General features: G+C 43.4%; 1 protein-coding gene and 1 long non-coding RNA gene across 6 annotated transcripts in view; one reads left to right on the plus strand and one right to left on the minus strand.

Annotated features, from left to right (window-relative positions):
- LOC129491030 (uncharacterized) overlaps window positions 1–9,506 on the minus strand; it is a 45,723-nt gene extending 36,217 nt beyond the window's left edge. For 3 of the 4 annotated variants that reach the window (XR_008660437.2, XR_008660436.2, XR_008660435.2), the window contains exons 1-2: window positions 9,173–9,506; window positions 6,086–6,237 (exon numbers count right to left, since the gene is read on the minus strand). This is a non-coding gene — a long non-coding RNA (uncharacterized lncRNA). The remainder of the gene's footprint in view (window positions 1–6,085; window positions 6,238–9,172) is intronic. The other variant, XR_010114101.1, reaches the window with a different exon arrangement.
- The window catches only part of LNX1 (ligand of numb-protein X 1), a 147,430-nt gene that overhangs the window by 81,241 nt on the left and 50,191 nt on the right, over window positions 1–15,998 (plus strand). For both annotated transcript variants that reach the window (XM_055294676.2, XM_055294677.2), the window contains 4 exons: window positions 2,973–3,214; window positions 3,731–3,883; window positions 12,406–12,608; window positions 14,854–15,225. In XM_055294676.2, the coding sequence (XP_055150651.2) occupies window positions 2,973–3,214; window positions 3,731–3,883; window positions 12,406–12,608; window positions 14,854–15,225 (970 nt within the window). The remainder of the gene's footprint in view (window positions 1–2,972; window positions 3,215–3,730; window positions 3,884–12,405; window positions 12,609–14,853; window positions 15,226–15,998) is intronic.

The raw sequence follows: 15,998 nt of genomic DNA on the forward strand, positions 1-15,998 counted from the left end.
AGCTAACATTACACAGTATGAGTTGCATTAGCAGAACCTTTATTACACAAAGCACATGAGTCTGAATACTTAAATCAAGAATCTGCACCCTCCCCAGCTGTTGCAAGAACAGCTGTGATATGAGACCAAAGGAAAGGCTACTTACCTACCTTATGAGGTTTTCCTTTCCTGGACTCAAAAACTTATCTTTAGAACCCCAAGAATTTGAAAGTGCAATGGTTTCTTAACGGCATAATCTTGGGATTCAGATATTTTTAAAATACTGTAACCCTCCATTGATGGGGAGCAGAGAAAGGTGCCACTTTCTTTTACTAGGACATGATGTGTCCTCCCAACAAAGCCATGGCTTGTGCCTTTGCCAGCCATTTGTCCAGCTGGAAAATAACGTTACTACTCTGGCAGGGTACATGGTCAAGAGCATTGCTGCCTCCTCAGAAAAGACCGTTTCCAGACCAGCTAGGAACTTCCTTTCCATGCACTGCTAATCAGATACTGCCAGCCTGCCTGGAAGTGTTTCATTCAAGTATTTGTTACTTTGAAGCTGCTCAAATGCAAGTTGGCTTTTATTTTTTCCATCACACAGTGTTTCACCAATTTTTGAGTTTCTCAGATCAACCTCTTCACTATTTTTAAACAGAACGATTCCAAGCCAATGCAGCTAATCAGTACAGTGAAACCTCACGAATTCAAGCCAGGAGTTTGAACTCTTCCAGCTGAGGACAAGCACTAGCAGTGTAAGTTGGAGGCCTGTTTTCTCATCTAGAAGATGAGGACATAAGGTTGTATAACCAAACTCCATTTCTACTAATATTAAAACCACATTTCATCTAATCTAAGATGCCACTGACTATAAGAGATATCATGTTCATATAACAGCAAAGAAGATGACATTTTAAAATGTGCCATCAGTTAAATAATCCCCAAACACCAAAGATATCCCCATGATGCATAGATTGGTGAACTAGACTCTTGTGGCTTTGAAATCCATTCAGATGAATTTGGCAGCTTCTCCTGCCCTTGGCTGTGTTGCTTGGCACGAAATAGGCAATCCTTTTTGAATGTTCTCAATAACAAAATGTAACACCACTTTTAATTCCCTTGGGTGCATCTTTCTAAGCAGATAAAACATTTGCTTGTCCCTTTGCAAGAAAACATGGAATTGTGATTCTGCTTCTAACAATGAATATGTACTTCATCAATATTCAATTGTTCTGTTTTTGAGGCTTTCTATAACTTTTCATTTTAGTACTGAATCATTACATTCAAAGGGCAATTAAACTCGATGGTGTAATAACAAGCATGTAGGCAACTCAATGGAAGTGATAAAGGGTACTCGTGCGACTGGGTTTGCAGTGCTGGGATGGCGGCGTCTGCATCATGACTGCCACCTGGCAACAGAAACTTCACAACCCTATCAATCACACATGCATCCTGATTTTAGACATGTTAAAGCATGAAAAGAGCATCTTAGGATGGACGAAATATGGAAATAGCTACAATCTCATGAGAACTGATTGTAGTCATGTAGATACCATGACGACTTTAATGAATTTGCATTCTAGTAATTTTGGCAAAAAGTACTAAACCCCTGATAAGACTTAATGTCGATCAAACCTCACAGCAATCCAGAAAGTATATACAAATTGGGAAGTTTAGCCAGGTAAATAAAATTTCCCTAGATCACCCAGCTACGTAAATTTCAGAGCAAGGATTTAGATCTACACAATAGGACCTTCCATCCTGCCATTTCTGTGATTCTATGGGCAGTAAAAGTCATGTGTGCATATCACTGTAGACTGACCTTTGATTTCATCTACTTTCAAAAACATGAAGCATCCCTGAAGTGGGATCTCAAAGGGCTATTTTAAATAGCTCAATCATATAGGGTTTTGCATAATGAATTGATAAGAATTTATAATTAACACATCCATTATATGCAAATGGACACTTGTTAAAGGGGCTCGTGATATGATTTCTGCCTTCACAACTATGGAAACTGGAGTGGCTACCTGTAGCTACCCTCCCCACAGTGCAGTGAGATAGTTAAATCACCATTTCCTGACCAAAACCTAGCCTGTGCACTGCAGTGACTTGCTGAGCGGCAGTGTTCATGTTCATGGCAAAATATGGACCTAGATCAGCTCCAACCTTGGTCTTCTGAGCCTCAAGAATGTTCTTTTTCAACTTCTTTCTGTTGCACCAGTAACTTGCCTTTCTCACAAAGTTTGGTTTTTGTGGAGTTTTTTGGATTTTTTTTTATAGTATGGACAGTGAATGGGAGAGACAAATATGTTTTTGCTAAAAACCACAAAAGCTGTTTTACTCTCTAAATGCTAGACAACATGGCAATGAATGACACTTCTCAGATCATGGGAGCCCCCAGCACCAGGGAGGCCCTCCCAGACCAGCCCAGAGAAAGAGAATGGAAGCCACCAAGCTGCCCCTAGAGGATCGCAATGCTGAACTCACTCCTGTGGCTTTGTGGTGAGGGTGATTCTGTTTCCATGGACAGTTAAATATGGAATCTGGGAGGAGCTTTATATTTACGTTCAGTGCTGTGGGAACAAAATCCAAAAGAAAGGAGTGAGAGTGTGACTAAGGGCTTTCATGGTCAAAATAAACACCAGCAAGCAGGAATTACCAAATAGTTCAACATTGCCAGCCTCAAACCCTGGTCATGTAGACACCATGACGACCTGAATAAATGTGCATTCCAGCAGCCAATGTAGAGACTGCTTTAAGAGAATGCAGTGGGCGTCTTTAAAAAGTCTCAAATTATTAATTCACTTGGTTGGCAAATGTATATTGAATACCGACGTGTGAAAAGGGAAGAGAGGATATAGCGGCAGGGAAATCAAATTCCAAGTTCAACAAGCCTGTTATACATTTTTCAATCGTATTTGAAGAGGTCTGACTGAGGAATGGCAGCAGAGCCAAAGCTCTTCCTCACCTCCCCGCTGCTTCTGTTACAGCTGTAAAGGTGCCTCCCACTACGGCCTGACCAAAGACAGGAAGAGGCGCTCACAAGATGGCTGTCCAGACGGCTGTGCGAGCCTCACAGCCACGGCTCCCTCCCCAGAGGTTTCTGCAGCTGCCACCATGTCCTTAATGACAGACGAGCCTGGCCTAGACAACCCTGCCTACGTGTCCTCGGCGGAGGACGGGCAGCCAGCAATCAGCCCAGTGGACTCTGGCCGGAGCAACCGAACTAGGGGTGAGTCAAATGGGTGGTTGTCCGGGAATGGGCTCCTTGGCTTGGGATTGCCCTCTGTGGAATACTTACTGTGGAAAGTTCTAGAAATGTTTTTTAAGGGGAAATCGTTCTGGTAGTTTTGGCAGGAACCCAGTGTCCAATTTGCCAAAGTGAAATGAAACCGCAAGTACCTCCGATCATTAAAACTGTGTGTAATCTGACTTGGTGAAAGGGGCTGAAACTAGACCTAATGATTCATCACTCCTGCAGTGTCAGTAATTTTTCAGCCATGCTGCTCAAGAAAAGTGCTATTGTATTCAGTTCAGCCCAGAAACAAAAAAGAAAAGCAGGATTTTAAGCACGTCATACATATTTCACTGTAGAAAACTTAAAAAATACAGGTAAGCAAATTCTACAATCCTACCACCTAGAGGTAGTCACTGTTAATGTCTTATTGTATGTATCTTATCAGATATGTACATAAATGATTATTTCTATTAAATCATAACTACTGTTCCTCCTGTCACTATTCCTCAGCCCGGCCCTTTGAGAGATCCACTATTAGAAGCAGATCTTTTAAAAAAATAAATCGAGCTTTGAGTGTTCTTCGAAGGACAAAGAGTGGGAGTGCAGTTGCCAACCATGCTGACCAGGGCAGGGAAAATTCTGAAAACACCACTGCCCCTGAAGGTAAATGAACTCCCCATAAGGCTGGATGGACATGGGCTGGGCTTCCAGGGGGACTTCAGGGATGATGCAATCTGATCACCATCCACCTTCTGTGACCCCTCTCTTCCCAAGGGTATATAATATTTTTTACTTTGATTAGCCTACTCCTCACATAAGTAGCTAAAGGCAGAAAGTATTATCATCTTTTTACATAGATTGAAGAAAAAAGTGTTGAAACCCTTACCTTCAGGTGTTAGTACCATTATGCATATGAAGAAGAATAATTATAGTTAATGAGTGAAAAACATTTAAAACAATGACTGGCACATATAATAAATGCAATATATATATTTGCTCTCCTTACTCTCAACTACATTTGAGGTGTGGTGCTGAGTGTTTTACATGCATTTCCTCATTTAAGCCTCACAACAACCCTATGAGGTAGCTACTATTATTCCTTTTTTTTTTTTTTTTAATACAGAGTTTTGCTCGTTGCCCAGGCTGGAGTGCGACGGTGGCATGATCTCGGCTCACTGCCACCTCTGCCTCCTGGGTTCAAGCAATTCTCCTGTCTTAGCCTCCCAAGTAGGTGGGATTATAGGCACCCACCACCACAACCAGCTATTTTTTGTATTTTTTAGTAGAGACTGGGTTTCTGCATGTTGGTCATGCTAGTCTCGAACTCCTGACCTCAGGTGATCCACCCACCTCGGCCTCTCAAAGTGCTGGGATTACAGACATGAGCCACCGCACCCGGCGCTACTACTATTCCTGTTTTACAGATGAGGAAACTGTGGCACAGAGAGGTTACTTAGGTTGCTCAAATTACCTTGCTAAACTTTGAATCCAGGTAACTTGGCTGTAGAATTCACGCAAAGGAAGCTATTGAGTCTTAGATCCCATATGTTTTCCCCAATATAAGTGGAGCTGAGAAAATACTGTCCTACTGTCTTTGCATTTTATGTTAGAACTTTAGAGTAGTAGTAACAGCTTTTTTAAAAAATTGAGCTCTTTCCGCATGCACATAGTGTTTTAAGTCATTTAGATGTGACAATAATGTTAAGGGGATAGGACTATCATTCCCATTTTACAGATGAGAAAACGGAGACCCAGAGGGATTAGGTAACTAGCCCAGTTACCCAGCTAGAAAATGGCAGAACCTCAGGTCCTCTGGTTCCAGAGCCTACTCTCTTAGCTCCTGGGTTATACTGCCCTCTACTCTTGGGAGTTGGGAGGCAGAACCCAAACGACTGTATGTATTATGCCCTCAAAATTCATGAGCAGCCTTATCAGACCTTTTCTTGTGTACTTATTCATGATTGCCTCTCACCCTGCACGTACATGCTGCATGCTCTAACAGCTCTCAGCTTATTACAGTCCTATAAATGCTGTATATCTTTCTTTCGCCTCCCTTCTATTGTCCAGCCTGCACTCCCACTCTCCTTTCAGCTGGCATTCACATTCCTTCTTCCAGGTTTAGTGTAAGGCTTTGCCTCCTCCTGGAAACCTCACTCCCTCAGCCCCCTTTTTAGGTGTTTTTGAAGCACCTGTATCAGCAATGATCATATTTCATGTAACTGAACCTCAAAGTGCAGGGATTATTTTTCTGAATCTTTGTTCTTAAGGCCTAGCACAGTGTCTGGCACATAAGTGTCCACTAAATGTCTGTGCAATGACTAAATGAAAAGATTAGAACTTCCTTTCCACCAGTCTCTTCCTCTTATTAAAGACTCCTCAATTCCACTCCATGTAAAGTTCTCTACTACTTGGGCCAGACGTGTTGGCTTACTCCTGTAATCCCAGCACTTTGGGAGGCTGAGGCAGCCATATCACCTGAGGGTGGGAGTTTGAGACAAGCCTGGCCAACACAGTGAAACCCCATCTCTACTAAAAATACAAAAATTAGCCAGGGCGTGGTGGCGGACACCTGTAATCCCAGCTACTTGGGAGGCTGAGGCGGGAGAATTGCTTGAACGTGGGAGGCAGAGGCTGCAGTGAGCTGAGATTGTGTCACTGCACTCCAGCCTGGGTGACTCCATCTCAAAAAAAAAAAAAAGTTATCTTGAAAAAGATTTATTTGCATATTTATTACAAAAACATTTATAAAAGAGATTATTATATGTAAGGCACTGGCCTAGGTGCTGTCATTTTATGTAAAGAATATAAAATGTAGTTCTTGGCATCAAGGGAGTTATTCAAGACTAAAATAAAATAAAAGCATACCTCGTTTTTATTTTTACAAGTTGAAAGCTTGTGGTCACCCTGTAGCCAACAAGTCTGTTTGCTCCATTTTTCCAAAAGCATGTACTCACTTCATGTCTCTGTGTCACATTTTGGTAATTCTTGCAGCATCTCAAACTTTTTCATTATTATATCTGTTATGGTGATATGTGATCAGTGATCTTTGGCGTTACTATTGTAATTGTTTTAGCGTGCCATGAGCCACGCCCTTATAGGTCAGTAAATTTAATAATTGTGTGTTCTGACGGCTTCACTGGCCATTTCCCCATGTCTCTCTTCTTGGGCCTCCCTATTCCCTGATACATAACAGTATTGAAATTAAGCCAATTAGTAACCCTACAATAGCCTGTGAGTATTCAAGTGAAAGGAAGAGCCACATGTCTCTCACTTTAAATCAAAAACTAGAAATGAACCTTAGTAAGGAAGGCATATTGAAAGCTAAGGCAGGCTGAAAGCTAGGCCTCTCATGCCAAACAGCCAAGCTATTAATGCAAAGGAAAAGTTCCTGAAGGAAACTAAAAGTGCTACTTCCAGTGAACACGTGACTTACAAAGCGAAACAGCCTTATTGCTGATATGGAGAAAGTTTGAGTAACCTGGATAGAAGAACAAAACAGCCACAACATTCCCTTAAACCAAAGCCTAATCCAGAGGAAGGTCCTAACTCTCTTTGATTCTGTGAAGACTGAGAGAGGTGAAGAAGCTAAAGGAGAAAAGTTGGAAGCTAGCAGAGATTGGTTCATGAGGTTTAAGGAAAGAAGCCATCTCCATAACATAAAAGTGCAAGGCAAAGCAGCAAATGCTGATTGTAACGAAGCAGCAAATGCTGATTGTGGAAGCTGCAGCAGGTTTTCCAGAAGATCTTGCTAAAATCATTGAAGGTGGCTCCACTAAGCAGATTTTCTTTTTTTTTTCTTTGAGATGGAGTCTCGCTCGCCCTGTAGCCCAGGCTGGAGTGCAGTGGCACGATCTCGGCTCACTGCAACCTCTGCCTCCTGGGTTCAAGTGATTTTCCTGTCTCAGCCTCCCAAGTAGCTGGGATTACAGGCGTGCACCACCATGCCCGGCTAATTTTTTGTATTTTTAGTAGAGACAGAGTTTCGCCATGTTGGCCAAGCTGATCTTGAACTCCTGACCGCAGGTCATCCACCCGCCTCGGCCTCCCAAAGTGAGCCACCGCGCTCAGCCAGCAGATTTGCAGTGTAGATGATACAGCCTTATATTGGGAGAAGATGCCATCTAGGACTTTCTTAACTAGAGAGAAGTCAATGCCTGCCTTCAAAGCTTCAAAGGACAGGCTGGCTCTCTTGTTCGGGGCTAATACAGCTGGTGATTTTAAGGTGGAGTCCAGTGCTCATTTATCATTTCAAAAATCCTAGGACCCTTAAGAATTATGCTAAATCTACTCTGCCTGTGCTCTCTCCACGAAACAACAAAGCCTGGATGGCAGCACATCTTTTTACAGCATGGTTTACTCAATATTTTAAGCCCACTGTTGAGGCCAATTGCTTAGAAAGAAAGGTTCCTTTCAAAATATTACTACTCGTTGATAATGCATCCTAGTTACCCAAGTACTTCGATGGAGACACAAGAGTAATGATGTTTTCATGCCTGATAACACAATATCAATTCTGCAGCCCGTGGATCAAATAGTAATTTCTACTTTTAAGTCTCATTATTTAAGAAATAAATTTTGAAAGGCTATAGCTGCCATACATAGTGATTCCTCTGACGGATCTGGGCAAGGAAAATTGAAAACCTTCTGGAAAGGATTCACCCTTCTACATGCCATTAAGAACATTAGTGATTCATGGGAGGAGGTCAAAATAGCAACATTAACAGGAGATTGGAGGAAGTTGATTCTAATTCTCATGGATGACTTTGAGGGGTTCAAGACTTCAGTGGAGAAAAGTAACTATAGATGTGGTGGAAATAGCAAGAGAACTAGAATTAGAAGTGGAGCTTAAAGATATGACCAAATTCCGGGAGGCTGAGGCAGGAGAATGGCGTGAACCCAGAAGGCGGAGCTTGCAGTGAGCCGAGATCGCACCACTGCACTCCAGCCTGGGTGACAGAGCAAGACTCCGTCTCAAAAAAAAAAAAAAAAAAAAAAGATATGACCAAATTGTTGCAATCTCATAATAAAACTTGAACAAGTGTAGAGTTGCTTCTTACGGATGAGCAAATAAAGTGGTTTCTTGAGATGGAAACTACTTCTGCTGAAGATGCTGTGAACATTGTTGAAACGACAACAAAGGATTAAGAATATTACATAAACATAGTTGATAAAACAGCAAGGTTAGAGGGGATTGACTCTAATTTAGAAAGAAGTTCTACTGAAGTTTAAATGCTATCAAACAGCATTGCATTCTACAGAGAATCTGCATAAAAATCTTTCACGAGAGTCAGTTGATGTGGCAAACTTCATTGTTGTCTTATTTTAAGAAATTGCCAAGCCACTCCCAACCTTCAGCAACCACCACTGTGATCAGTCAGCAGCCATCAACATCAAGGCAAGACTCTCTACCAGCAGAAAGATTACAACTAGCTGAAGGCTCAGATGATCATTAAACAGCATGTTTTAGCAATAAAGTATTTTTAAATTGAGGTATGTACATTTTTAAAAACATGCTATTATACACTTGATAGACTAGAGTACAGTGTAAACATAACTCTTATAACCACAGAGAAACCAAAAGACTCACTTTCTTATAGCAGTCTGGAACCAAACCCACAATATCTCAGAGGTATGCCTGTACTATGAAGAATGAAGTATAAATTAATGACCATAGCATCCATAGGGGACAGTGTAATCCATGTGACTTGGATGGATGTCGGGATGCTGACTGTGTGTTGGAAAGTGCATTCAAGTAGCTTAGCTCAATGCCAGCATATAGTAAACTCTCAGTTAATAATTAGTATTATATCCTTTAGTCCTTGAGTGAGGACATAATATTGAGCAAATTATTTTCTTTCCAGACCAATACAGAAGATGAGGTGAAGGTCAGATCATAGTGTGTCCTGATTATTATTTAGGAGTCTGTACTTGATTTGGGGGCAGTGAACACACCTGGGAGCTCTTGTGTAGAGTTATTGCAGGATTGGAGCTATGTTTCCAGAAGACAGAGATAGCAGCCATGTTCAATGAGTAGGCGGGCTGGAGTGGGAGAGATTGGATTTCCTCAGACACACTAGGAAGCTGTAATTCCAGAGTGGAGTGAGGTGTTAAGACTCAGCTAGCCTGGTATCAATGTCGTCACAGCATTTGTGAGGCAACAATGCTTTCAAAAATGGCCAGAGGGCCTCATTGCTTCAGCAACCTACAGTTAGCCTCCTGGCATGGTTTATCCATCGTTTTAATGTCAGTAAAGGGACTGGCGCCACTGTTTATCAACTGTGTGACCCTGGCTGGGTTGCTTAATGCTCTAAGCTTCAGCATTTCTTCATCTGAAAAGACAGAGATGGGACTGGCGCCACTGTTTATCAACTGTGTGACCCTGGCTGGGTTGCTTAATGCTCTAAGCTTCAGCATTTCTTCATCTGAAAAGACAGAGATGGGTCTGGGCGTGGTGGCTCACACCTGTAACCTTAGCAGTTGGAGGCCAAGGTGAGAGGATCTCTTGAGCCCAGGAGTTTGAGACCAGCCTGGGCAACATGGTGAGACTTTGTCTCTACTAAAAATGAAATTAGTGGGACACGGTGGCACACATCTGTACTCCCAGCTTCTTGGGCTGAGATGGGAGGATTGCCTGAGCCCATGAGGTCAAGGCTGCTTTGAGCCAAGATTATACCACTATACTCCAGCCTGGGTGACAGAGTGAGATCCTGTCTCCCCGCTCCCCCCCCCACAAAAAAAAAAAAAGATTATCATCATCTATTTCATAGGGTTATTGTGAAGACTAAACAAAAAAATGCACTCAAATACCTTAACTCAATGTCAGCATGTAACGAACTCTCAGCTAATAAGATTATATCCTTTAGTCCTTGAGTAAGGACATAATATTGAGCAAATTCCTTACTTTCCAGAGCAGCACAAGTTTTGCAGTTTAAAAATTCCTTTATCTCTTTAAGGTCACTAGGATCTCATTGGTGTTGCTCTAACATCATTTACAAGTGTGAATGGTACGTCCTTTCAAGCTATCATATCAAACATTCTCTAGCGGTTTAGGTTTGGTAGTGTGGTTTTTGTAAATCTGTTGGAAAAGATGGTAACAAGGGAAGGGGAATGAGGGAGGGAAAATTGGCTTTTGTGATTATTTCCAAATCTTTCTTTGCTCAGAATGAATTTGTTTCCATTCCCTTGTTATACCAGACATGCTCTAGCAAGTGCCTGTGGTGTAGCCTACTTAACATAACCAAAGTAGTTTAAACATTAATTGAACTCAATCACCCGAGTACTGTTAGTACCAGGAGCTGACTGCTGAAGCCAGCTACCCCTGCCTTACGCAGTCACTTCTGTTCAATCAGTATAGAGATTAAGGACCCACATTTACGACATCTCGGGTTTCCTCTGCCCACTAAGTTACTTTGCCCGAACATACTTAGAAATAATTTTAATTCTGTATTGTTCTTAGAGAATTGAGTACTTATTAATTCATTAGGGAAAATGGACTAAGTTCACGGGTTTTGAAAATGCTCACTAGGAACAGACTATTCAGAAGCAGGCCTGCCATGTGAGATCTTTCCAGATGCCATAACGAAAGGAGACTCTTAAGGTGAGGCAGCTGTCAGCACCTACGGAAGACAGAAGCATCTCAGCCCTTTACATTCAAACTTGAGCCTCTAGCTGCTTGGAGGAGCCACTTTTTCCACCAAGCTAAGTGTGGCTTGTTCCCATCACTTGTTGGTGTCCCCTCTGAGCACTTCTATTCAAACTGAAGTGAAAAAAAAAACAATGCCAGTCTGTGCTGCTGGCTCATAGGGTCCATAGAGCAAGCCCCTCGTGGGCTCTGGCCTGGCTGTGAACCCCTGGCTCCAGGGACACCTGACAGAGAGTACCGGTCACAAGAGCTCTGGGTTCTGACCTGGCTCTCAGGGCCACCTAACTTTGGGATGTCCAGTCAGTTACTTCACTCCCCTTCTCTCAGCCTTAAACCTCCTCACTTGTAGGGTTTGACTATCACTGTCAAGCAGCAGGACAATTAGAGCAGCTGTTTTCTGTGTGGTCACGATGGGATGAAAGATGAGAAGAGAGCTAGGAGAGATTTCTTGGGGAAAGCGGATTCATCAGTTTAAAAATACAGTTTGAAAACACCAGCCTAGATGATCTTTGAATCTCCTTGCTCTGAACTCAGTGATTTCAGGCAAACCAGGGATGAACTGCTCAAGGCCACCAACTAGGCCTTGGCCTCTTCTTGATCATGAATCAGGCCTCTTCCATTTGTTAACAACAATGTCTGGTAGAAAGAACTGATGTTCCCCCAAGCCTGAAAAGCAGAGTCTTTAAGGAAGAAATTTTCAAAATTATCTGAGAGGGCAAAATGGCAAATTGGTTCTGTTTTTTACCTCTCAATAAGCAAGCAATAAAACTGCAATTCATTCCATTAAAAATGATTCATTCACTTCTATTAACTCAATAAACTTCAGCTGAAGGCCCCTGCATGCAGAGATATGTGTAGAGAACCATGGACTAGCCAGAGGTTATGCCCTCAGGTTTTATGGGCATGATATGAGGTATATAATAAATGAGTATAAGCTGGGCGAGGTGACTCCCACCTGTAATCCCAGCACTTTGGGAGGCCGAGGTGGGTGGATCACCTGGGCTCAGGATTTCAAGACCTGCCTGGACAACATGACAAAACTCCGTCTCTACAAAAAATATAAAAATTTGCCAGGAATGGTGGCATGTGCCTGTAGTCTTAGCGACTTGGGAGGCTGAGGTGGGAAGATCACTTGAGCTCAGGAGGCAGAGGTTGTAGTGAGACACTGCACTCCAGCTTGGGCAACAGAGTGAGACCCTGTCTCAAAAAAAAAAAAAAAAAAAGGTAAAAATATCAATAATGGGTTGAGTGCCATGAGAAATAGCTAGAAAGCTTTATAGGAAATGGGCTGTTTAGAGCAAGGGAAGGAGGAATCAGGGTAGAGCTTAATTGGAAGGGCCTTGAAGGAAAAATTGGGTTTAAGCTCAGGATGAAAAACATTCCAAGCAGAGAAACTTACATTGACACAGAGGCAGGAAAATGGAAAACATGTATGAGGAAAAATGAATAGTTTAGTTTGGCTGACACCGAAGTTTGGCAATAAGAGTAGTTGGAAAGGTCCATTGGGTGGGTGTCTTAAATAAACACTCTTTGTCCATTTCAGTCTTTCCAAGGTTGTACCACCTGATTCCAGATGGTGAAATTACCAGCATCAAGATCAATCGAGTAGATCCCAGTGAAAGCCTCTCCATTAGGCTGGTGGGAGGTAGCGAAACCCCACTGGTCCATATCATTATCCAACACATTTATCGTGATGGGGTGATCGCCAGAGACGGCCGGCTACTGCCAGGAGACATCATTCTAAAGGTAGAGACTGTGGCTGTGGGGCTGCAGCAAGGGGCTTGATATAAAAAAATGCTTCTGAGCAAACAATTGGATAGATGGATGGATGAATGAGGGAAATGGTAAAATAAATGTGGATAGTGACTTTCTATCATTTTATTACTCTCTGAGATTTGTCATTTAATTGAGATCTTTGTTTCTCTCTGTCTTGCTCTTTCACTCTCTCCCCCCTTTCTCTCTGTACATAAATATTTATCTGTCTCTATATCATTTTGTCCGTCCCCTCTTCTGCCTTCTGCCTTCTAGCTTTTTCCTCTTCGTTCCCTTTCTCCACCTCTTCTTTCTTCTTTTATCTCTTTTTTTAAAGAGCATTAATACAAAATAAAACTGGGACATATATTTCCTTAAATTGTTTTTAGAGTAGATTAATAGAACATTTTGTATTTTATTTAATCACAATCATCTACTCTTTGAAAGTCAATTTCTTATAGTCTTACGGCCCTCCCTGAAAATAAAAGTAATCTCTATGCTAATTCCACCAACCCAGAGACATTCCAGGGGAGACAGGTGTTGGAATAGAATGCTTTGGGTGTTACCGTCCTCAGAGGCTTGATTAAGGGGAAGGAGGAATTTTCAGAACAGAAAGGATAAAAAGAGCTGTTTACCAGACAGAAGTCCAACGTTTGCCAAAAGTGACAAGAAACCCCTCCCTGCTCGTATATTTTCTATCTGACACTCAGATAACGGTTCTATCCCATCCCTTCTAGGTTGCTGAGGGACCGGCTCCTGTCACATTATGAGCTGTTTCTTTGGCAAACTGATTGGAATAAGAGGAGAAATAACCTAAAGCAGTTTTCACAGAAATGCTGAAATTCCTGCTGGCCTCCGAGGTGGAGCATGATACAGGGCCCTCGGGGCAGGCCGCAGTACAATCAGCTACACTGTGCACGGCTGCCTCCCGGTTCTAGTGGAAACTATGCTGCCTGGGAGGGTTGCATAATAAAACATTTTGATTCCTGTGGCCTTCAACTGGTGCTTACAAACAAAAGGGCTGCCAGGACTATTTAGCAGGCAACCCTGACTTCCCTGACTTTCTCTGGGCCCAGAGGTGATGGGGGAACCCGGCCCTGCCACCTCGGGTGCTCTCCTCACCTGTGCTTGGACAAAGGTGGTGAGCTTTGCCTTTGCTCTGGTGAGCTCTGGGAGCCTGTGGAGCTGCACCAGAGAACAGGTGATCATATCCTCAAGAAAGGCCTTTGTAAAGCCCGTTCCAAGCCTTCTCTAACAATTGGCTGCAAATACAAGAAATCTTATCAAACTACAGAAATTGAAGAAAGTTATTTCTGCTCCATGGGGCCTCTTGCCTCAAACACAGAGTGCAGCATTTGCTGCGAAAGGGGGCTACAGCCTCCAGGCTGGGCCTGTGTAGCCAGAGAAATTAAAACCAGAAAGCCCCGTGCAGTATCAGCCCTACACATTATTAGTGAGACACAAATGAGAGGGCCGAGCTTAAGCTTGTTTAAGTAGCTTTATAAAGAGATCTAGCCTTTCAATAAAAGAGCCTGGAAACTTCCTTTCATATCAGTTTGTTTGAAACTGTGCAAGGATTTCTTCCTTTTGCTGAGAACACGGGCAAAAAAAACCTTGCAGGGGACCACCCTGAGACCTGACACATTCCCATGCGTACACACACAGTATCACACGCACATACACTCCATCATGCTTACACACTGAGACCCTCAGTCACACACTATCACATCTACATACACACACAGTGGTGAGGACTGGAAGTTCTGCTATGAGTTGACCCAGGGAGAAAAATTCAGTTGGAGATTTTGGGGAAGAAAATGTCAACTCGGCTTGAACAGCTGTTTAATGCAATCATTTGACTGAGGCAAATGGGAAAAGTGCTTTTCTTTTGCCTTTTCCTACCTTATCTTCCTTCCCTCTCTTCCTGCCAGCTAAAAAATAATGACAACAGAAATGAAGGCCAGGATTCTGGGAATAAATATGTGGGCTTGGGTAAGAACAAGGTGGAGAAAGACGGTGTCTACTCACAGAGGCCTGGAGAGGTGCTGCAGGCCACGCTTGGAGAGAACAGGGTTTAGACTGTTAAACACTGTTGGAAGGTGCGGTTATTGGACACAGGATGAGGCGGGAGAGCAGAGCAGTCCTTAAAGACAGGATCCTGTCTTTTCTGTGGGCCTGGATCTTTCAGGAAGGGTTGTGGCAGGTGGAGCTGACCGCACGATTGTTCCACCTCCCCCAGGTCAACGGGATGGACATCAGCAATGTCCCTCACAACTACGCTGTGCGTCTCCTGCGGCAGCCCTGCCAGGTGCTGTGGCTGACTGTGCTGCGTGAACAGAAGTTCCGCAGCAGGAACAATGGACAGGTCCTGGATGCCTACGGACCCCGGGATGACAGCTTTCATGTGATTCTCAACAAAAGTAGCCCCGAGGAGCAGCTTGGAATAAAACTGGTGCGCAAGGTGGATGAGCCTGGGGTTTTCATCTTCAATGTGCTGGATGGCGGTGTGGCAGATCGACATGGTCAGCTCGAGGAGAACGACCGCGTGTTAGCCATCAACGGACATGACCTTCGATATGGCAGCCCAGAAAGTGCAGCTCATCTGATTCAGGTGAGTCAGAGGTCATTCCAGGATCCCAGTCAGAAACCCCGGACATGAGCAAGAACGCACATCCCCCTGAACCAGGCACCCTGTCACTACCACATGTGTCATGCAGTGCCTCCCTTTCAAGGAGTCAGGATGGAAAGACCAACATTTTCAAAGCTTCTGCCCAGGTAAGAACATTACTCGGCTGGGCATGGTGGCCCATGTCTGTAATCCCAGCAATTTGGGAGGCCGAGGCGGGTGTATCACATGAGGTCAGGAGTTCAAGACCAGCCTGGCCAACAGGGTGAAACCCCATCTCTACTAAAAATACAAAAAAATTAGCCAGGCATGGTGGCAGATGCCTGTAATCTCAGCTACTCGGGGGGCTAAGGCAGGAGAATTGCTTGAAACCAGGAGGCAGAGGTTGCAGTGAGCTGAGATTGCACCATTGCACTCCAGCCTGGGCAGCAAGAGCGAGACCCGTCTCAAATAAAAAAAAAAAAAGAACATTACTTAAGCAAATGATGGGTTTCAAGACCATGGACATTCCCTAGGTGTTGTGTTGTCAGCCATCCAGTCTGACTGCAGATAAACACGTTGGGTTGTATGCTACAGTCTCACAGAATTAGGATCACTCAGGGTCAGCAGGGTTGTGTCATCCCTGCACCCAGTATGTTCAGTGTAGACCCAGGGGTCATTTACGTACATTCTGGGCACATCTAAGACATCCAGTTGTATTAACTCCCATAAGAAGCTGTGCCATGTTGGATGTGGTAGCTCAGCCAGGTGCAGAGGCT

Source organism: Symphalangus syndactylus, chromosome 10 (assembly GCF_028878055.3).
Source record: "Symphalangus syndactylus isolate Jambi chromosome 10, NHGRI_mSymSyn1-v2.1_pri, whole genome shotgun sequence".
Taxonomy (NCBI): domain Eukaryota; kingdom Metazoa; phylum Chordata; class Mammalia; order Primates; family Hylobatidae; genus Symphalangus; species Symphalangus syndactylus.